This window comes from Pelecanus crispus, chromosome 4 (assembly GCF_030463565.1).
Source record: "Pelecanus crispus isolate bPelCri1 chromosome 4, bPelCri1.pri, whole genome shotgun sequence".
Taxonomy (NCBI): Eukaryota; Metazoa; Chordata; class Aves; order Pelecaniformes; family Pelecanidae; genus Pelecanus; species Pelecanus crispus.
Window position 1 is genome coordinate 28,125,933 of NC_134646.1, and position 22,580 is coordinate 28,148,512.

Genomic DNA, 22,580 nt, shown 5'->3' on the forward strand with positions numbered 1-22,580 from the left:
TTAGCCAGAAGAAACTGACATTTGGGGTTTGGGAGTAAGCCAGTCCTGTCATTCTTTTTATTTATTTACTTTTGCTTGTAAGCAATAATTGTGCTGCTTTGGTGCTGTTACGCAATAGAGACTTACTGAACCTTTTAAAGCCACTTATTATTTTTTGTAATTAGAACTAACTTGTGCAGCTGTCACTAAGCTCCTCGTCAGATGATATATTTATTATGTTAGAAATGAGAGGAGGCACATGAGTAAGACTTTGAAAGGAATATGCTCTGCTCAGGGTAGGGTTTTATGTTTAAATGGGTGATCAGCACGTGTGGGTTAGACCAAGATGATTGCAGTACCAGTGCCTGACTAGTTATGTGCTGCCTTTAATCCTGTGGTATTGTATTTCATTGTCTCCCGGTACACTACTGTCACAACTGAAATAAAACCCCTCTAAATTCAATGAACACTTTAATCTGTCATCATAATCACGAAAGTCTTGTCAATCATGGCTTAAAAGTTAAGCATGCGGATCAAATCTGTAGTAAGAGGAGACACCTGGACTCCACAATGTAAGCGGAGATAGTCTAGGATATTAAATATTTGTTTCATTTGTGTTGTACAGTTTTAGCTGAATATGGTGTTGATGTTGTTGTTCCACATCTTTAAAAATCTAGAAAGGCTATTCAGTGACTTTGCAGGAGAAAATGTTTAGAATAAAATGAAACTGATGTGGCAAATTATGTGACAGAAATTTTACTTGTTTGTGTCAATACTTGGGATTTTAGGCTTGCTCTTGAGCTGAGAAGAAAAAAACCAGTAGGTGTGGAACAGTTGAATAGCTTATAAATAGCTTAAGGTAGATCACTGCAGGTTTACAAAAGGCACCAAAACTGAAAGAGGCTGTAGTCACTTAAAAGTGTATTTGGTTCAGCTACAACTTGTAAACAGATATATTTGGTAAGCCATTTGCTTTTACAGGTTCATTTCAAATACAGATTAAAAAATGTCTTGGTCATATAGCAGCTACCTCAGTATCCTATCCATAGTACATAAAATGATGAATTTTATACCCTCTCAATAAAATCTATGGCAATATTGCTAGTGTTGTTAGATTTAAAAAGTTAGGTTGAATCTATTTTAAAAGGTCATACTCTTTTCAAGAAATGATTAGTTCTGTAGCTGCTGTAACAGTACAGTTTAAAAATTGAAACTGGAGTGTCATACTTTTTCTTCAGAGTGTTTTGTGGTGTTTAAAGTGAAAAATCTATTTGAAAGCACTTCAAGTGAGATTTTCAAGAGCACTCGTATTAATCTAAATAGATACTCATTGGAAATTGTAGCAAAACTCCCAACCTGTGATGAGCATTCAGGGTAACCCGAATCATTGATCCTTAGGTCCTTTTACTTTCACTACTGCTGGTGAAAATAATATGACGACTGCAATAGGGGTTGTGAGCAGCTGAGATACCGTTATTAGCATAGCCTCTCCTTTGCCATTGTGATACTCAGTTTTCAGCGGCTTACATTTTTGCCAAAAATTAACCACAGTCTGTTGATGTTTCTTTTTAAACAGGGCCAGAATGAATGTTTAAGAATGAAAATTAAAGGAAATAGATTCTGGCTTTGCCTATTCTTTGTTAATAAAATCTCACAGAGCTGTAATTTGTAGTGAAAGATCGAGATTTAACCTTGGCTGTTATTTTTATCAGGTTTATATGACCTTCTGCTATTGTCATGTGGGGAGAAAATATGACACTCTAATTTCACAAAGTTATAAGCCTTGGAAATATCATCATTTTCATATGCTTAACATAGCCCATATTTACACTGAGGTGAGCTATCCCAACTGCTCCAAAGCAAAACCAACAGCCTGTGTTACATCTCTCAAGAGTACTGAGGGGGTGTCTAATCAGCACGTGGGTGCTTGAGCAGGACTTTTTTCCAGCTGTTGTACCTAGTTGATGTTGTACTGGGCCCGGTAGCTGAGAGCCATATGGCCAGCAAAGAAAAAGGATGCATTTTAAAAAACAAAACAGAAAAAATCAGATTGATGAAATGCAAAGGGAAAAGAAGGTGAGGAACTTGGTGGGAAGTTATAGTGGAAGGAACAAATTGATGTGGGACTTGGGAGGAAATAGAAAAGGGCATTTTGATTCTAACATGCTGCTGGGGTTTCAGCCCTCATGTGGCCCATACATCTAAGCCTGTGTTCATCCCACTGTGACATGGGAGAGGCATCCTCTTTTCATCAGGAGAGAAAAGTTGGGCACCTTTGGTTGCTTGAGGAAGCTTTGAGGTCATGGGTTTCCTTAGGTCGGAGTGAACCCTCAGAGAAAGTAATGACCGAAGTCTCCCATGCACATGCAAGACCATGTGCTTAAGTGAAAAATCACTCAGACTGAGTGTAACTTGACACAAGTAACATGAAAGCCACAACCAGGATGGATGTCTGCATAGTGCTTAGTGCACGGAAGGGTACCTGCCATTTACTGTGGTGGGGGAGTGGACTGCCTGACATGGAGAATTCCCTTTTTCTCAGCAGCGCTACCTGAAATGCTGCAGTCCTGCTCTGTCCTGACCTATAGCCTGTGTTATTGTGTGGATACTGCAGAAAGGTTGACTTACGACGGACTCACTACTTGAGAGTTAGCATGTCCAAAGCACTGCATTTGAGAAAGAAAATGTGCTTTCTACTGTTCTTATGTTGTTGTTATTTACCATTTTCCTGATGGCAGAACTTTGACACTGAGATATAACTTGACTTCCTAAAGGTGGATGCAGGATTAGGTTTTAAGGACTTTTAATTCTGAAGCTTTTGCTTTTATACAACTGCAGTTGTACTGTGTAGTTACTTGACCATCCGGTATGGCTGCATGTTCTCAAAAAGTGTCTAAATCTCTTCGTAAATGTAATTTAAATTATATTGAGGCTGAAGAAGAATTTAATTCTGATACCTTACTTCTTATCTCATCTCTGTTAGTATTTGAAAAATTTAAATGAAGCTTAAATAGTTTTTCTCAATATGACATATGCTTTTTGCATCATAGGGGCCAACTATTGATATGGCATGATAATAATACAATGGAATGGCAAGTTGAAATGATGAGAAGACTTTCATGCCTTGCTAGTATAGAATAGCTATCCCTACATACTTCAGCTGTCCCTCAGCAATATTTGTCAGCCAGGTGATAGCAGCTATTTCTGTGTTTGCAAAGATGACCATGTGTGCTTGGAGTGTTATATGTTCATTAAAATAGTTTAGTGGCCTCACCACTAAAATTTAGTCTGTAAGAACCAGTGGACTGTTCCAGCCCAGGCTACTGGGATCTATTTCAGACTGCTTTAGCAAGATAGATCATAACTCTAGCTTGTAGCTGGACACAAAAGCTGTGATCTGAGGTGAATCATTTTGTTGGTTGCCTTATAAATGTGAATCTTCACCTCTGACAGTATTTTAAATATCAGCAGTTACGCATGTTCTGCCACAGCACAGTAACCTGTGAAAAATACAAAGTTCAAGAACCTGTTTGTTCTGCATTAAGTCTTCCTAAAATGAGGTCACATAAGCAGTGTTTCCTATCCCAGTCCTCTTCCTACGGAACAGAAAAGAAAGAGAGAAAATGTCAATACAATTAAACTTTGGGACTGTAGTGCATTACAAGACTCCTGTAATTTGGTAAAGGTTTGTGATATATGTATGAATAGGTCAGTGGAGGCACTCCTAAAACTCCAGCTGTGGCAAAGGACATGGCCAAAGTGTTAGCATACATAAGGATGAAGAATAATACAAAATATGCTGTAAGTCTGTTAGGGAAACTAGTGGTGCCATTTTTGCTAGAACACTGGTCACTCATATAGAACATAAAAAAACCACAGAAAAGAAATGCAAACTGGTGGGAGGAGGATTTGTAGACAGAACAACTTGCTCTCACACCTATTACCCATGTTGATAAGGTCATGTGTGGTATCTGTAGAAAGTAGATAACCCACCTTATATTGTGGCAGTAAGAGAAGATATGTGTACCTGATGTCATACGGAATGTTTAATGAGCCCAATCTTCAGACTGGGCTGGGAGCTGGTAGCCAGCAGAGCAACCAAAAGGGTGAATATCCCTTAAGCACTCAAGCACCTAGCCCCAGGGAGCAGCACCAGCAGCATTTTCAAAGCTCTCAGGCAGCTCTGACCCAACAAACTCTCTGTGGGCTGGGCAGGGAAAACCTGACTCCAAACAGTCCCAGTGCCGGGGTCTGAATAGGACCAAACAGGCGAAGTACGTTCATGCCAGAAAACTATGTGTGTGAGGAGGGTAGGTGGAGGGAGAGAGAAGTGGAAGTTATGCAGTGTTTAGGGAATGCTCAAAACCCAGGGTTGCTGTGAACCCTCTACTGCAGCTGTTACAGAAGGAAAGTATCTTTGGACTTCTAGGTTAGATGGAAAACAAGAAAGGGTGTCCAGTGGTTAGCTGCAGCCAAGAATGAATTTCATGTACATTTTGCTTGTCAAGGCTTATCTTCTACTTTATAGTTGAAGACATTAAGTCTTGCTTAAGAAATTTTTGCCTTTGATTTCATTTTTAGCCAGTGTATTGTTAGGGGGAAAGATGAAGCAGAGTGAAACTTGCAGATTTAAAGTGAGCTGTTGTCCTGGTTTCAGCTGGGATACAGTTAATTTTCCTTCTAGTAGCTGGTATAGTGCTGTGTTTTCGATTTAGGATGAGAATAATGTTGATAACACACTGATGGTTTAGCTATTGCTGAGCAGTGCTTACACAGAGTTAAGGCCTTTTCCTGCTTCTCACACCACCCCACCAGTGAGTAGGCTGGGAGTGCACAAGAAGCTGGGAGGGAACACAGCTGGGACAGCTGACCCCAGCTGACCAAAGGAATATTCCATACCATATGACGTTGTACTCAGTATATAAACTAGGGGAAAAGCTGGCCGGGGGTCTGTTGCTCGGGAACTGGCTGGGCATCAGTCAGCGGGTGGTGAGCAATTCATAGCATCATAGAATCATTTAGGTTGGAAAAGACCTTTAAGATCATCCAGTCCAATGATTAACCTAACATTACCAAGTCCACCACTAAACCACTTAAGGGTAGAGTAGGAATTTCATGTTTCCTGGCTTGGTGGCTGGATTATTTTTAATGAAAGTAAAAACTAGGAATCATTAAGATTGGAAAGGATCTCTAAGATCATCAGTCCAACCATCAACCCAACACCACCATGCCCACTAAACCATGTCCCAGAGTGCCACGTCTACCCATTTTTTGAACACTTCCAGGGATGGTGACTCCACCACCTCTCTGGGCAGCCTGTTCCAATGCTTGACTACTTTTTCCGTGAAGAAATTTTTCCTAATATCCAATCTAAACCTCCCCTGATGCAACTTGAGGCCATTTCTTCTCATCCTATCGCTTCTTCCTTGGCAGAAGACACCAACACCCACCTCGCTACAACCTCCTTTCAGGTAGTTGTAGAGAGCGATAAGGTCTCCCCTCAGCCTCCTCTTCTCCAGACTAAACAACCCCAGTTCCCTCAGCCGCTCCTCATAAGGCCTGTGCTCCAGACCCTTCACCAGCTTCATTGCCCTTCTCTGGACACACTCCAGCACCTCAATGTCTGTCTTGTATTGAGGGGCCCAAAACTGGACACAGTATTCCAGGTGCGGCCTCACCAGTGCTGAGTACAGGGGGACAATCACTTCCCTGCTCCTGCTGGCCACACTATTCCTGATACAAGCCAGGGTGCTGTTGGCCTTCTTGGCCATGTGGGCACACTGCTGGCTCATGTTCAACCAGCTGTCTACCAACACTGCCAGGTCCTTTTCTGCTGGGCAGCTTTCCAGCCACTCTTCCCCAAGCCTGTAGCGTTGCACGGGGTTGTTGTGCCCGAAGTGCAGGACCCAGCACTTGGCCTTGTTAAACCTCATACAGTTGGCCACGGCCCATTAGTGCATCACTTGTTTTGTATATACTTTTGGTTTTATGACTATTTTCCCTTTCTTTTCTGTCCTATTAAATTGTCTTTATCTCAGCCCATGAGTTTTACCTTTTTTTCGATTATCTCCCCTATCCCACTGGGGGGAGTGAGTGAACGGCTGTGTGGTGTTTAGCTGCCTGCTGGGTTAAACCATGACAGCTATCTTTAGAGAAATTATGAAAATAAGTTTTGAGTACAGACAGTGTTTGGAAGGAGGACCTGCTCTTGGGAAAGTGCTTGAGAACCCGAGGGCTCAGAGATGCTTCTTGCCAGGCTGTGCAGGAAAGGCTGCGTCAGGCTGTTCCTCACCAGCTGCTGAGTCCTGGTGTAGAGCAGCACTGCTGGACATGCATTAGCACTCCTCCTGTAGGAGTCATGTTGGAGCCAGAGCTCAGGCCTGTGGGCAGCGTGTAGATGTTTCGGCCTTATCATGCTAAAAGACTCACTGCAGAATCAGAGAAAGCTTAGGAAAAGGTAATAATAGTTATGATTTATGACATGGAGAAAATTCAGATGGAGAGACTGAAAAAATAGGGTGGGTTCACCTTAGAAAGGAGATGAGCAAGAGAACATCTTAAAAACGTGTGTGCTATTTATCACAATGGTATCAAGATGCTGGGTAGGGAATGTAAGTTTCTCAGTCTCATAAAGTGCAGAAGGAGACATCTGTGATTTTAAGAGACAGTAAACTTACCATTGACAAAAAGAAATTAATACTTCTTGAAGTATGTTTTACATGGTGAGGCTTATTGTCACACATGGTTTCTTAGGCCAACAATTTTACAAGGTTATGGGGGAAAAAAGGAGTAGACATTGATATAGTGATAGAATTAATCCAGAGTCATAGAATCATAGAATTGTTTAGGTTGGAAAAGACCTTTAAGATCATCAAGTCCAACCATTTGAATGATAATATGGAATGATTTTAGAATTTTTCAAGGGATGTTACCTTTCATGCTTCAAGCATATTTAACTACCAGTGAAGGAAAAAGAGAGAATATATATGTGTATGCACAGTTCTGGCTATCTTGCAAGTGATGATCGTGGGATTCTTTGAGGTCCCTCAGTAGTGTCTGGTACTAGTGAAATGATGCTAGGCTAGATGCCTCTCATCAGATGTCATTTAGCATGCACAGAAGTGATACAAATAATCTGACTTAGGGAGGTCAGATTTCTTTGCTGTGGATCAGATAGACTGATTTTGGCATTTCCTCAGCCAGGTTGCATAATAGCCTCTGACATGCATCCAAGCCCTGCAATGCAATGATGTTTCATGGTGAGCCAAACAGATGATGTACTGTGTATGAAACAATGAATGTTATTTATCCAGCTGAGGCTCGAAATGAGGTAGATAATTTTATGAGGTAGAAAATTCAGGCAGGCTGTCCCAGGCAGACTGAGGTACAAAGCAGAAGACTGACACACCAGGTGGGATGATTATGCAGAGTGGGAGGAAAGAAGAGTCCGAGTGTTATGTGAGCTAAAAAAGCTGAGAAGAGAGGGAAGAGCAAAAAGGCTGATGAAGGAGGCTGGAACAGATCCATGCAGTGTTTGTAAGAATGTGCTCAGCTTCGGAGATAGAAATCTTTCCATTCTTCCCTACTTGGGATGGAATCCATGGCAGGGCTATGGGAAAGGACCGTGGATGCATATGTCAAATCTCATGTTGCCCAAACATCCATCGGGTGAGACCTCAGCCTGTTGGGATGTTTCAGTAATCTTTGCTGAAGTTGGTGATGTTCCAGGAGGAGGAGGAGGCTAGCAGGATGGGGCAGTTAATCACGCAGCATTAACTGGAGTCACCATGCTGCTCATGGCATGCATATTTCACAGGATGAGGTGTTAGGCTCAGCGGCTGCCGCTCTGCTCTGCTGCCTACCTGCATCGATGGCCTGTACTGCCACTTGGTGCTCCTACGGCTGTAAAACAGAGCTGTGTCAGTTTGCTGGGGAAGGGGTCCTCTCCCTGTGAGCAGCGAGGGGCTGGCTTTGTTCAGCGTGGTGCTGCAAGTCCTTTCTGAGTTTGTCTGACAGGGAGAAATGTGGAATGGGATTAAATGACGGCAGCTAGGTTGTAGTCTGGAACTGGAAAGGGGAGAGTTGAATCCATTGACAAATTAGGGTGACAGAGCTTGAAATGCGACCAACAGGAGTTGTTTTGCCAGTGTTACAGTTGAATCAGAAAGGGCAGTTTGGGTGGCTTGGTTGGTTCAGCTCAGCTGACTTCTAGATATTTTAATCTAGATAATTTAATGATTTCAGCAAGGTTGGCAGTTTTATGCCTAATGATACTGGAGTAACTCTACTAACTTCAGCAAAGTTGCCCAGGATTTACTCTGAGAATGTGATAGGCCAATTTATTTTTCTGACTTGACAGGCAAAATCTTATGTTGCTGTAAACTGCGTGTGAAATGGATGTACTTTGAAATAGCCAGGAAAATATTCTTTTTTTCATGTACACATGGAATACTCATTACCTTTAACAGTAGCTATGTGTGTGTGTCAAGCAACGTATGAGCAAGGTCCTGTGCAGCCGCTAAACAGGGAACAGGATTCTGAACTCTTCTGTCATCCCTAGGTTGGTGTGCCAGTTTGGTGTAGGAGCTCTTTCTTAGAGACAGGGAGTACCTGTTAGAGTTTGGTATAACCTGAGATGGGCAAATCCTTTTCCTTTGACTTGATGTTCATTGTACTTCTTTCCAAAATCAAGACAAACTTTACTTTCTAGATCAGCTGATGACCAAATGGCAAAGAATTCTGATGTGCCTGGCAGGTGCTGATAGAGGGACTCTAGGTCTCATCCACCAAATGTTTTTTCTTTCTTTCTTTTTTTTTTTTCCTGGTCAGCTGCTTTGAAAAGTAGAATTTATTTGCTGTAAACATATTAATAAATGAAAGGATACAGGTGGTGCCACTGTAACAATATGCTAGTATCATCCTTAGTTCTAAAGATGAATATGTGGATTTTTTTTTTTTTTAATGACCCGACTGTTATGGCATAACTTCCTTTCCCAGTTCGGGCCACTTAATTATTGAATCTATCTCCTTAACAGCATAGGATTAGTCTTTAGAAGATTAAGAGAAAGTTACGGAGCCAAAGCTTGATGTAGGTAAACTGCACATTGTCTGTCCCTCTGTTTACAAAGTTCTTAGCTGGTTTGAAGCAATGTAACTTAGTCATCGTCACTGATTCATAACAATTAAAAACCTGAGACCAGTTTTTTCCAGTGTCTCATAGTGTGTATTATTACAGTGTAAATTAGTTCTTCTATAGCTAAAAATGTATCTCTGAGAAGGAAAATGTTATTCTTGTTTTAGGCTTTTGATAGGTCAGTCCTATTTCTCTTTGAGCAAGGAGAACCTGTTCATGCTTTTGGAATGTTCTTTTTTAGAAAGTAGATGGAGTACTGAACTGAAGAAAATCCTGCTTTTGCTGTCCAATGTGTGAACAATATACACCATCTTCACATTTTTGTGTCTTTAATAAATTAATGATGTCATAGTTTAACTCATGATTCAAGCCCAAGCACTGGAAAAATGCAATAATAAATTTTCAAAGAGTGTATTTTCCATCTGTTGTATCTGATTTAAAAATATGCATAGATCTAAAATTAAGATTTATGGTGTTCTTAAGTGTCAGATTAAGACAGATTCTCATGTCTGTTAAAGCTTAAGTGCATAGCTGAGTCTTTCTGTAGCGTGAAGATGGCACGTTGGCTCCCACTCCTTAAGGTGTGTGGCTCATTTATGTGACCTTTTTTGATATATGGCAAGGCATATAGTGGAGTACATACAATTGTAATCTGCTTTCCTCTAGTAAAAACTGTCTCCCATATAGCAGTATAAAAATAGTAGATCTGCCACAGACCTCTGGCACTGCTGTGCACATAGAGGACAAATTATTAAATTATTAAAAAGTAATAAGGCACATTGAGGCAACCTTTCCAGGACCACAGCAATGATCTGACCAGAGTCTATCTGCTCTAATTATTGCTGATTTGGATCACTATAATCTGAGATTTCTGACTGCAAAGGTTAGAATACCCATTACTAGGAGACGAATGTCACCAAAGTTGTGCTTAATATTTTTGAAAATGTCTTGGAAAACCTGTTAATAGTTACATTCTTGTTCCTATGTGGTCTCTACAATGGTTCTGCATCGGTAGTTATTTCGACAGCTACTTCTACTGAAGATTGAGAAGAATTCTGAGGTTTTAATTGGAGGAATTTAGGGGAGAGGGGAGAAATTGTTTGTTACAGCATTATTATTGACTTGTTACTTCTTATTGCTTATATTTCAGTTAAAATATCAAGTGTCAAAGGCTAAAGCTGTTATTTGGCTGAAGTCAGTTGTGTGGAGGTGGGGTTTTTTTTGTTTGTTTGTGGATTTTTTTTGTTTGCTTGTTTGTTTGCCAGTTCCTTATGGGTAGGTAAGAAAGGCAAAACTTTGTGAGCAGCTGATATCTAGTGCTTGAGAAGATAAATTCAGATAAGTAATTGACTCTTAGTTTTTGGAAATATAACATCCCCAAGTTCTTTAATTTTCAAAATTCCCTTGGTAGATATGGAATAGCAGTGGCATTAATTTTTTTGACATTTGAATGAAAAAAAAATCCTTTCTAAAATTTTTCTTCTTAAAAATCAGATTCATAATTGGTTTTGGAAGAATAAAATTGTTTCAAATATTTTTAAGCTGAACTAAGTTAAAAGTGAAAAGCAGCTTATCTTCTGGCATTTTACTCTTACTCCCTACTTACAAGTAAATCTAGTGAGCTTAGGAAAACAATGTATTGGCAAACTTGGGTACTATAAACTGGCTTTTGCTTATTGCTCAGTATCATTAATCTTTATTAACCCAGCTCACTCCACTGAGTTTCAAACTTTTGTTTTTCTTTCTGAGTTTTATATTTTTAATATAAAAAGATGTTCAAAACAAACTACTTTTTGAATACTCTGGATTAAATTCAATTCAGCATGGATATTTCTGATACTATTCTACAGAGATTTTTACCCTGGGCAAGAAAGTTCAGAGGAGTTGTCATATGTTGTGTATCATGTGCAAGCTGTAAAAATCTGTGGACAACTTGTAAGATGACATTGTGCCTAGTCTAACTTTATTTACTGCTACTTCTGCTGCAATGAGCCTTCACCAAATCATCCAATTAGTGCAAAATTATAAAACTGTAGGCAGATGGAAAATTAATATTTATAGCAAAATGCCCAGGGTTTTGATAACTGGAAACTCTTGGAGCAACAGATGATGTTAGCATTTAAGATTTAGAGAAAGCAGCCTGTTCAGGAAAATATGCAAGCTCGTGTAGTTTCTGAAGTAGTAGGTCATCTAGTGATGACCTTAAATAAGAGCGTTAGCATTTGTGTGAACTGGAACCATCTGTGATTTAAAATGGATTGTTTCAGATTGGTAAAAAATAAATAAATAGATAAATATACGTAAATTATTTCCTCAAATGGTCCCCAAAACTGAGTATAAGTTTGCAAGATCCACCTCTCATCTCACAATTTCTAAGAGATTTGCAAATGCCACCACCTTGACAGAGACCTGAGTAGTGCAGAAATCAAAAAAGCTTTTAAGGAGAGGGAGAAGTGATTCACATCACTCAGTGACCTTTAAATACTGCTGGCCTGACGAGCCAAAGGTCAGGGGTGGTGGTATGATTTCATTAATGCTGGTGTAAATCCAGAGTAATTTTCCTAACGTCAGTGGTGTGGTTACTTTGGAAATATAATAATAATAATAAAAAGCATTTTTCGGGTGATTGACACGTACATCTGAATCTACTAATCTCAGAATAATGACTTAGAATGGATGAGCCCTTGATGCCCGAGGAAAGAACTGAACTGGAGTCCCTTCTTTGCCGCCACTGTACACAGCTACTAAACAGGCAGTTTAATCCTCTGTGGAAATATGGTTTGCTGGACAAAATTCATTCCTTCGTAAAATTCATAGCTTGAAACCTTCAGGGTTTTCTGTTAGCGGCTTTAATGTCTTTTGCTGGTCTGTAGCTGAAGTTTTTTAGTTTCAAAGTCCTGTTGTTTTCTCAAAAGGAAACTCAGTAGGAGACATTTTTGTGTGTGCGCATGTGCACACCTATAGCACAGTTACAGTTTAATAAAATAATATTCTAAAAAGCAGGATGAGAAAATGTTGTTGTTATATGCTGAAAGACAGGTACTTACCTGGTGAAGAACCTTATAAGTTTCTCCCGCACATCCATGTTTGTGATCAGCCCAAATTGCTGCACGGCTGTGTTGTGAGCTTGGGGGTAGCCCAGGAAATCTCCACTGAGGACTACTGCAGAGCTATGTGCGTGCATAGGGACTCTAATATTAAAATTTTAGTGTTAGTTGGCGGGGGGGAAGGTATGTGTGTACAGAAACGTACCTGTTGTAACATGCCATTACCCATGTAAGAAGTTTCCATAGATATCTCTTGCAGAGGCTGGAGTGTTTCAGGAAGAAGTTGCAAGGTTCTCTACACTGAAGTGACACTTTTGTTATTTTTTGGCATATAATATAAAAATATTCTTGTCTTGTTAAGTATGCTGTTGATAATTCATATCCTATGCCATTCTTGCTTTGTATAATACTGTTGTCTTAAACTTGTGTTGCATTATGCCACTACTGTAATTATTAGAATGAGAAAGAAGGATTTTAGTGAGATTTATAATGGGCTGATAGGAATAAACCTCTCTACCTTCAAGGCAAGAGCTTCTCCTCTTTTTTTTTTTTTTTTCTTTTCCTTTTTTTTTTAATCAATACTCTTTTATTTCCTTGGCAAACTAATGCTATTTCACATATATATTGAAATTGTATCTCTAATGTTTCTTCTCAGCATCTTAGTCTTTTAAGCCAGATTGCCACAAATATATAATGCAAAGTGAGATTTGGCATTCATGGGCATTTAAAAGCTATGGGATGATAGTTCAGGTGATTTGTAAAATCTTGTACCTGTTTAAAGTAGCAGAGAGTTGCTTAGCTATTTGCACTGAAACACTTGTGCACCTAATATCTATTACAAATGGTGAGATACAGCCACAGCAGAGGTACTCGTGCTCCTGCATGTGTCGCTGCTTTTGGAAATTCCACCCGTGCGCTTGCCTCTCTTCAGCGGCTTTGGGAGTCCCACCTGTGGTTCTCTCTTCAGAGCAGCAGCATTGCAGTACTCTGTCACCACCACAGATGCTGCCTCTCCTCCTAGCTGTACAAGGAGAAGTGCAACTGTACTTTCCTTGCATTTTCAGGAACAATATGTCAAGGTCACCAAGGAGAGAGGAAGACTGTTGTACTCATATCTGCAGTTTAGAAAGGATGTTGAAGGTTGGAGTGCAGAAACGAGGGACAAAAATGATTTTATTTTTTCTTTAGAGGTGCAGAAGACACGGGCTATAGCATGTGAATATTTGTGGAGAAAGGACAATGAGTAGCAAAGGATTCCTTAGCAAAAAGTATACAGGGACGAAGCTGTTGTGTTATGGCTAACAGATATAAACTGGAAGCAAAGCACCTTAGACAGTGTCTAACACCACATACGGTGGTGTTAGTGTTTGGGGGATGGCAAGCCTGGTGATAGTTTCTTCACCTTTTGGATGTTTTCAGATGAGGGCTGGATGGTTTTCCTGGAGGATCTGCTGTTATAAATAAATGCTAAACTTTGGGCTTAACACAGGTGTAACTGAATTAAATTTAATGCCCCATGATAAGTTTGGTTTAAGATTGAAGAAATAGTGTAGCAATTCTGAGGAATACAAAGACTTTTTCTGAGGGAAGGAAACACAATTTCTTCTCTGGGGTTCATGGTGGAAAGCACAAGAATTGATGGGCTTCCATGCAGCAAGCTGGACATAAAGAAAAATGTTCCACTTGTCAGAACAGTAAAATACTGGGGAAAACTGCCAGTGGAACTTGCAGTAATAATTTAGATGTGTTTTTTTTTCCTTGAGAAAAAGGGATGAACTGTATAACCTCTAAAGTTTCTCCCAGCCTTTTTTCTGAGCGCCTATAGTGGGTGATGTAGCTGTCAATTTTATCTCCAACTTCATGAATCTTATTCTGGTTATCTTTTACCCCTGCTCAGCCAAAGTCTCTGGACTCCATGTAAAGCATCTGATTAATGCCCTTACATCCAAACACAAATTATATCTACATATAATTTCCAGGAAAAAAGTTACAACCCACCATCTTCTTTTTAGGTCCTCCAGGGAAAAGAGGTAAGCGGGGCAGAAGAGGAGAGACTGGTAAGTTTTCAATTTCATAAGATCCATTGTTGCTTGATGTCTGTGTTTTTGTGAGGATGCGTACCCAGCATGCCTTCATTTTCAGTTCTGTTGCTTTTGTGCTCTGAAAGAGAGTTCTGAAACTTCTCTGGTAAAAATTTGTGACCCTTGGCATATACCTGGTGGCCTTCCAAAGAGTTTTCTAGTCTTGGCTGTCATTAATTTGTAGGCACACTTCATAACGCTCGACATGGTGCCATTGGTAACACATTAGTAATTGTCAAACCATTTTGGTGTCTTCTCACGCTTGCGCAAGTTAGAATAACTCCATGTAAGTCAGTAGTTGGAGTGCTATAAGTCAGTGTTGCATCAGGCTTCCTTGGTTTGAGATGAAGAATTTTATAAGGAAATAAAGAAAGAAATAAAATTCCATATGTTAACAATGTTGGTACTTGGGGAAATAATATGATAAGTAGACTACTCTGTATGAGAGAAATTGTTGTTTACTAGAAATGAGTAGCAATTAAGTTTTTAGGAAAATAAACATTTGTTGGTTCGTTACCCTAGACCAGGGAGGTTGCTGTTGAGAGAATCCCGCTGCTGGTGTGGAGCTTGAAATTTCATTTGAGACAATGTTATGAGATGCTGAGCACCTCTTCCTGCTGACATTCATGGGAACTGGAACTGTTGATTACCTTGCGGGATTGAGTCTTTCATAGAGGGTAACTTTCTGGAGGCGACGCAGGAGAAAATGAGCATTTCTAGTCTCCTAGACGTCTCATCTAATCTGCCGTTTAGGAGAATCTTCCAATCAATGTCATCTCTGTAAATCTTATGTAGCCTTTCTTATCTCTGTAAATGATCATTTATCTGGCTCTTAAAAACTATTTCCATGTTTTCCTGCATCACAAAACTGAAGCCAAGCCCTGCCAAAGGTTAATATAAATCACCTTGGTGTTTCCATTCAGTCTTGGATTAGTATTTACTTCAGAGAAAAATGCTATGGTACAGAAGAAAATTCTATGGTTGAAGATTGTCTTGCAAATGATCCTGGCAATTACTTTGCAGGATGCTTGTTGATTCATTTTGCATCTCAAATAAACACGTATTAAACTATTAACCAAGGAAATTGATCTCTCATTTAAAAACAGACCTGCACCTTAAAATGCTATTTAAGAATATTTACCAGAATAAAGAAATTGCCTTAGTTACTGGACAATAAAATTGCATTGTTAAAACCAAAAGGCTGTCAATATTAAAAGCAATCTCAAAGTACAGCTGCTGCTGTTTTATACTCCTTTTGCACTTCACTTTATTCAGAAATTAGAGGGAGGCATAAAAGCTTAATGAAATGCCATTGATTTGGGAGCTGCAGCTGCTCAACTTAATAAGACTGAAATAGTAGATTTGATTTGTGACCCTTTGATAATGTTTCCAAGAATTGCTATACCAAAGTCTTTGAGTCTAAATAATTGAAAAAATGTGCAAATATCACTTCACGAAGTGTGACATTTTAATAGGGAGTGTTTTATATGTGTGCCTTGAGAAAGGAAGGTGATGAAAAGAAAGTTCAGCACTGTCAGGTGGCCACTGAAACCTCCCCTCAGAGGCAAAGTTGGAAGGCTGGAAGATGCCGGTGCACGTATGTCTTGACAAGATGCCAAGGTTAAATGCCAAGGGTACTTTGCGCAATTTTGCAGCCAAGCTGTGATCACATGCCGACTGTGTGGCTAACTGAAACTGGTGATGTGGTTACATATGCTTTATGTGGAGTCTGACAAAATGAATTGTAGTCCATGGCTGGTATTTTTGGACTGGCATGAAATTGCATGGAAATGGATGGAGAAGCAACTTGCATAAGATTGCATGACTATAATTGAAGAATTGGTAAGGTAAGCGCATGCATTTAGGCATTAGTCATATTCACAAGTTGAAAAGCACAACCAAAGCTAAAAAGTACTTGAATGGGAAAATGTGTACAGTGTATTAGCAGTGTTGCTCACTTACAATCCTGAGGCCTTGTGCTTGGCTTCATACATATGTGTCTTTCTTTAATAACTTCATAAGCTTACATATTCTTTTTTTCTCTTTTTTTACCCTCTTTCCCTCTCCCCCACCCCACAGGACCTCCTGTAAGTACAGTGATACATTGTTGGTTCTTCCAGAATCAGGGAGAAATCTGTTAGATCCTGTTAAGCTATCACCGTGATAAAATGATCATGTATCATCAAGAGGGAATTTTGGTATTTATACTTATACAGTGTACACACTCACTAATTATCTTGGAGCTGAATAATGTAATCAGTTCCTTAAGAAAAAAGTCTCTAAAACAATAAAGATTTATATTCAGTGCTCCACATAGCAGTTTGGACCACAATTCCACGTAAGTATTTTATGTTCATTTTGCTTATGACTTGCTAACAGATATTTTACTGCAGTAAAAAAATGTGTGAGTATGCTATCTTGAGTCCAGACTCGGTCACTCTGCCTGTTTCTGGGTAGTAACTTCCTCTGCAGTTATCACAAACTCCTGGGGTACAGGGTCCTTGTTCTTTGGAGGCATACAGGCTGTCCAGCTCATTGCAGTGTAATTGTTACTGAAGCCAGTAAGTGCTTGTGTAAAATGAATATTAAATAATACCATTCTGTTCAGTAAATTAATTGAATCTTGTTTGTAAGGAAACAGTTTCTCTCTTCTGGTGTTTATGGTTGTTTTGGGTTTTGGTTGGGGTTTTTTGATTGGGTTTGTTTGGTTTTGGTTTTTTTTTTTTTCTTTGTTGTACATTCCCTGGGTAGGTCAGAAGCCTGACTTGAAGAACAGCACTAAACGCATGTATCTCAAACATTTGTATTTGTCATGCCATCCATGTGCACCATATGGTGTAAAAGTGAGACCATTAAAACAGTATTTCATTTTACAGTGTTTGCAGACTTCTAACTGTATCTTCTGTGATAGATATAGTATATCCACAATATTTCAGGACCAGATTATCTGCCTATTCTATGCTACATGCATATTTGAGACTGGTGAATTCATATGTTGAATTTCTGCTGTGATGTAACAATTTCACTGTAAACTGTATATACTGAGCAGTGATACTACTTATCCTTGAAAGATTTTGACCATGTGCTCAGCAGTTCACAGTGGCAAATTTGTTTAACAAGCCATCAGTGAAAAGCCAGCCTTAATGCATAATGGTGCTGTTTATTTGAAAGAAACACTGGCTTCCCCAATTTCTTTTGCAGTCTTCCCATGAAACACAAAGAACAGCCCTAAATCATGATACAAGTGATTTTCCTGTAGCAAGACAGCACGGCAAGAGTTCACTATGTGCGTCGTTATGAATGTCTTTGACTTCAGCTCCCTACTGTTTTAGTGTAGGTCCATTTAAAAAGGAAAAAAAAAAAAAGTCTAGATTGTGGCAATATTAACACAAACATGAAATAGCTCCCAAGACTGAACAATTTTAAGTATCTGACTTAAAATTCCAAGTTACCTATTCAAAACTTGCAAGATTTCATCCTGCTAACACGCAGTAAGGGTTTAGGTTGCTACGAGGTATTTAAAAATGTAAATTTTGTTCCAAATTCACATTTTAATTTTCATAGACACTTATAGTCTGACTAGGGGCAACTGTTGAACTCAGTTACTGTTTTCACCTGGGAGACTGTGGTAATTGTTTTCATTTAAAATAGTAAGTATTTGTATATCCCACATAGCACTGCATGGAATTATGTGTATATTGTATTTTAAAAGGCTACTGCAGTGCTCTGTTTATTTTCCTGGTACGTAACTACTGAGTGTCATGTGATAACAATCAAAGTCTGGGGCTTTCAATTTTATTTTATGATCTGTTATAGCATTCTCAAATCTCTTCTTTGGCACCTATGTTCTAGTGGTAGCCTATGTATCTAATACTTTACTGCCTCGGCACTGAAACTTTTTTTTCTTTTAACCACATATTGCCCCTCAGTTTACAAGGATAATTCTCTTCCTAACAAAAGGAATTTCAGTGAGCATCCAAAGTAGAGAGTACCTTTTAATTAGAATGTTTATTTAAGTTAAAACATATAATTTCCATTGCCAAAGCCTCATTTCTTTATTGTGTAGTACCTATTTCATATTTGTTGGTTTGTAATATCATCGCATATAAAAAAAATAATAGATATGCAAGTTATATTTTGCCAGTAATGTACTCTGCATGTTTGTTATGTTGTATGTCATGACTGTGGTGTTAATGTGTGTCATACCATTTCATCTCATTCAACCAGGGTCTACCAGGGCGAAATGGCTATCCGGTAACTCATCATATGTTTATGATAGCTTATATTACTCTAAAATCATGTTGCTGTATTTTGGTTTTGCTTTATTACTGCCAAAAAGATCTTTTTCTGTTTCTCAGATGCCTACAAAATGTAGGACTTTCCCTTAAAAAAAAAAAAAAACCAAACCAAACCAAAAAGGCAAAAAAAACCCCAAAACTTTGAGAATTTTTTAAAAAGAACCTGGGTGTTTACAATGCACAAAATCAATGCACTTATTGTTTGACATTGTACATATTTTGTGTTGAGCTTCTGCATTCTTGCATACAAAATTTTTTTTTTACTCTAATTTTAAAAAAAATATTTAGCAGGATATTGCATCTCAATTTTCCATATTAGAAAGCTGTACAGTTGTCATATGAACCTCTAAGTCCTTTCTTTTAACTGTGTCCTGTTTCTCTTGACTGCTTCATTCAATGCATTTTGAGCAAAATAAAATGCTATTACAGAGGTCCTCGTAGTTGGCTGCATTGTCTGTCATGGAGTAATATACTGATAATGTATGTAATTAGTTTTTTTTGTCAGTTTCATTCACGTCTTTAGGATTTATTGCCTGAAAAAAAATATATATGAAATAATGCATCTCTAAAATCTGAAGAAATCTGACAAATATAATTTCTTTCAAGTAGTCAGGCAAGCTGACTGCAGTGTCCCATTCAAGGAAAGAAGTATATACCTACTGTCACGTGTGTATTAGAAATCAAGTGACAAAATGGGTTAGTGGATGCATTTCAGAGACAATACATATGCACAACATAGTGACTGTTAAAGTATGATAGTGATGATCTTACTTTGAGCACTTGATAGTATAGCATGGAGGGCCCTCCCATACTGATCTGCCTATGGATTTCATATAAAAGATGCCTAATTTTTCAGTGAGTTTCAAAAATGTTTCTCTTGGTAGATACAAATTGCATACCTTGAACACCTGCAGGTAGAGGACAATTTCATAGAATCACATAATCTCAGAATGGTTTGTGTTGGAAAGGACCTTTGTAGATCATCCAGTCCAACCGCTGGCCATGGGCAGGGACATCTTTCACTAGATCGGGTTGCTCAAAGCCCCATCCAACCTGAGCTTGAACACTACCAGTGATGGGGCATCCACAACTTCTCTGGGCAACCTGCTTCAGTGTTTCACCACCCTCATTGTAAAAAAATTTCTTCTTTATGTCCAATCTAAACTCACCCTCTTTTAGTTTAAAATCGTTGCCCCTTGTCCTGTCACTACAGGCCTTGGTAAAAAAAGTCTTTCTCCATCTTTCTTATAAGCCCCCTTTGTTTATTGAAAGGCTACAATAAGATCTCTCTGGAGCCTTCTCTTCTCCATGCTGAACAACCCCAACTGTCTCAGCCTTTCTTCATAGGAGGGATCCCTCTGATCATTTTTGTGGCTCTAACAGGTCCATGTCTGTCTTGTGCTGGGGGCTCCAGAGCTGGACACAGTTCTCCAGGTGGGGTCTCACGAGAGCGGAGTGGAGGGGGAGAATCACCTCCCTTGACCTGCTGGTCACGCTTCTTTTTATGCAGCCCATTTCAATGCTTTTCTCTGGACATCTTCTGTAGTTGCAGAGTTTACTGAGAAATGTTACCAATGAAACATCATCCAATGCCTATCTTTACTATTATGAGCAGTTGAAAGTCAGCTGGTGAGGAATCGATCATCAGTATCAAGAAACCTCCTTGGATATACTGAAGCCATTATCAGGTTTTAGAGTACACATTCCTATTTCACTTATAGTGCTTAATCTGCGTAGGTGAGTGCACAAGTGTGTGGAGGAGAAGATGGAGTAAAAAGCTTGCTAAAAACCCTTTTTTGGTCATCATCCAGCTGTGAGCTTTATATACAAATACTGGGATTTAGAAGAAAAGAGACCCATAGTGACAACAAACCAGCCCTTGGGCTCTTAGGTCATGACTTCTGTGGAAATTAAATATCTTTGGTGTTCCTCATTCCAGTTAATGACCGTAACGCATAAGGTAAAGTTTACGTTGTGCAAAGCACAAAAGCCTCATAGATTTAACTTCTTGGCCTAGCGTGTAAGCTAAGAAAATGAGTGAATGTATTAGTGATGGACTCATGCATGTTTTGAAGGCTCCATGGGGACAGTTTAAAAATATCATTTTCTTTAGAGCCTGAAGGCCCAGTCCTTTGTCCTGGTCCATCTGTTTTCTTTAAGAGATTTGTTGTGGGATCTGAAGACAAGTAAAGGTTCTCAGAAGCCGTTAGTGAAACTGCTGGGTCTAGTAGTGGCATTATTATGGGCAAGCTTTAGTCTGGATGCATTTCTGTGCATGTGTGCAGCCATCCGTGTGTGCACAGGCAAATGTGTGCCTTCAGTAATGCTTAGCACTGATTGAACACTTCTTCCTGCTTGAAAATGACCGGGAAGAGAATTTGGCATTGGTTCTTGAAAGTCATCACTTGGCTGGCTGTTTCGACCTGTTCAGTTACAGCCATATCCTGCTTTGAATGGGAAATATGTAATAGCAAGTGCAATGTACTTTAAAAGTACTTATACAGTCCTGTAGAGCTCTATGAAAAGGCCATTAGTGTTTAAAGTTATTTCTCTAGAGTCCTATTTAACTCCTGTAGAAACCTTATTGCTTTAATCTTTGTTGTATTTTATAGGATATTCTGTGAGGATAGTGAGGTATATCTGCTACATATAACCTAAAAAAGCTCTCTGCTCAATAGGCCAAAACACAATGTTGCAATCTTAAGAAAGCTAGTGGCTATTTTCTCCAAGACTTAAGTTTTCATTGTCTGTGTTCATTCTAATTTTAAAGGTACCTTAAGAAATAACAAAAACAGTAAAAGGAATTACAGTGAGAAATCTAAGTTCCTGGGAAGATATGGTATCAAAAGTCAAGAAAATAAGCTGGACTTACCTGCTAATGAGTAACGCAGTTATTAGGGGGTTTATAAGACCATGATTAATTGGATATGATGTGATGCACCATGAATACTATAAAAAAGTGTACACTAGTACAGCTCCTTTTTTTCCTCATTAAGAGCTTTGTATAATAGAGAATGACCAAATTTGAAGTTGTAACTCTTTCCAACTTCAGTTTAAAACTGGTATAGGCTATCACATCTTCTTAAATAAAAGAGAACAAAAAAGTGCACAAACATCAGAGAATGAGAACACAGGTATTTGTTGCAGGGGCTTTGTATGACAATGTCAATTCAGAAAAAATGCTAGAACTTGAAAAAAAAACAACAGAAAACCCAACACCCGCCTCCCTCCTCCCCAGCAGCTTGTGAATGCAGTGAAGAGGTCAAATACACAAGCCCATGTAGTGTTCTGCAGGGGAAGAGAATCTTATAAGCTGGTTGAATGGGTAGAAGTTGTTTTCCACCAAAAAACTGAAGCAGACTGAGAAAATTTTTCCGACCCCTTCTCCCAAGTTGAGTACAGATCAAGCTCAACATCCAACTAAATCATCCAGTAAGTTGTTGCATATATGGTGATAAAGCTGCACTATCTTCAGAATATGAAGATGCCTATACAGTATTGCTTCATAAAAGAGGGGACTGGGGAAATTTCTCCTACATCTTTCCATGATGGTCAGTCTGCAGAGCACCTGATGCGTTTACAAGACCTGTAGGAGCTGTGGAGGGTTATGGCTGCTCCAGGTGACCATGTGCCTTGTATTAAATCCCATTTCTCCTAACATCCTTATTTCATCTTCAAGAAATGTAGGCAGATTCCTTTCTTGCAGAAAAAGGATGTGTCTAAATTGGAGATTGTTCTCCTGTAACTGTAAAATATCATCACTTGCTCAAAACTGAAATGTAGATCTTTGCAATTTCGCCTGTCATTTCATTTAAATTTTCCTAGCTCTTGAAAGACTTACTTACCTCTGAATGGTGAAGATAACAAACTGGCAAAGCTTAGCACTACAGGAAGAGAATTTCAATTATTCTTTAGCCTGTTATAATTCCTTCTAACTTAGAAAATGTCTTTATCATCACACTTCTGATTTTTGCACCTGTAAAAACATGTCCCAATATATCATAAGACAAGCTGTTATCCTGATATATAAAGAATTTCAGGT

General features: G+C 39.0%; 1 protein-coding gene across 1 annotated transcript in view; it reads left to right on the forward strand.

Annotated features, from left to right (window-relative positions):
- COL25A1 (collagen type XXV alpha 1 chain) overlaps window positions 1–22,580 on the forward strand; it is a 329,834-nt gene that overhangs the window by 153,876 nt on the left and 153,378 nt on the right. The window contains exons 3-4 of the mRNA XM_075708727.1: window positions 14,172–14,216; window positions 16,320–16,327. Coding sequence (XP_075564842.1) covers window positions 14,172–14,216; window positions 16,320–16,327 — 53 coding nt within the window. The remainder of the gene's footprint in view (window positions 1–14,171; window positions 14,217–16,319; window positions 16,328–22,580) is intronic.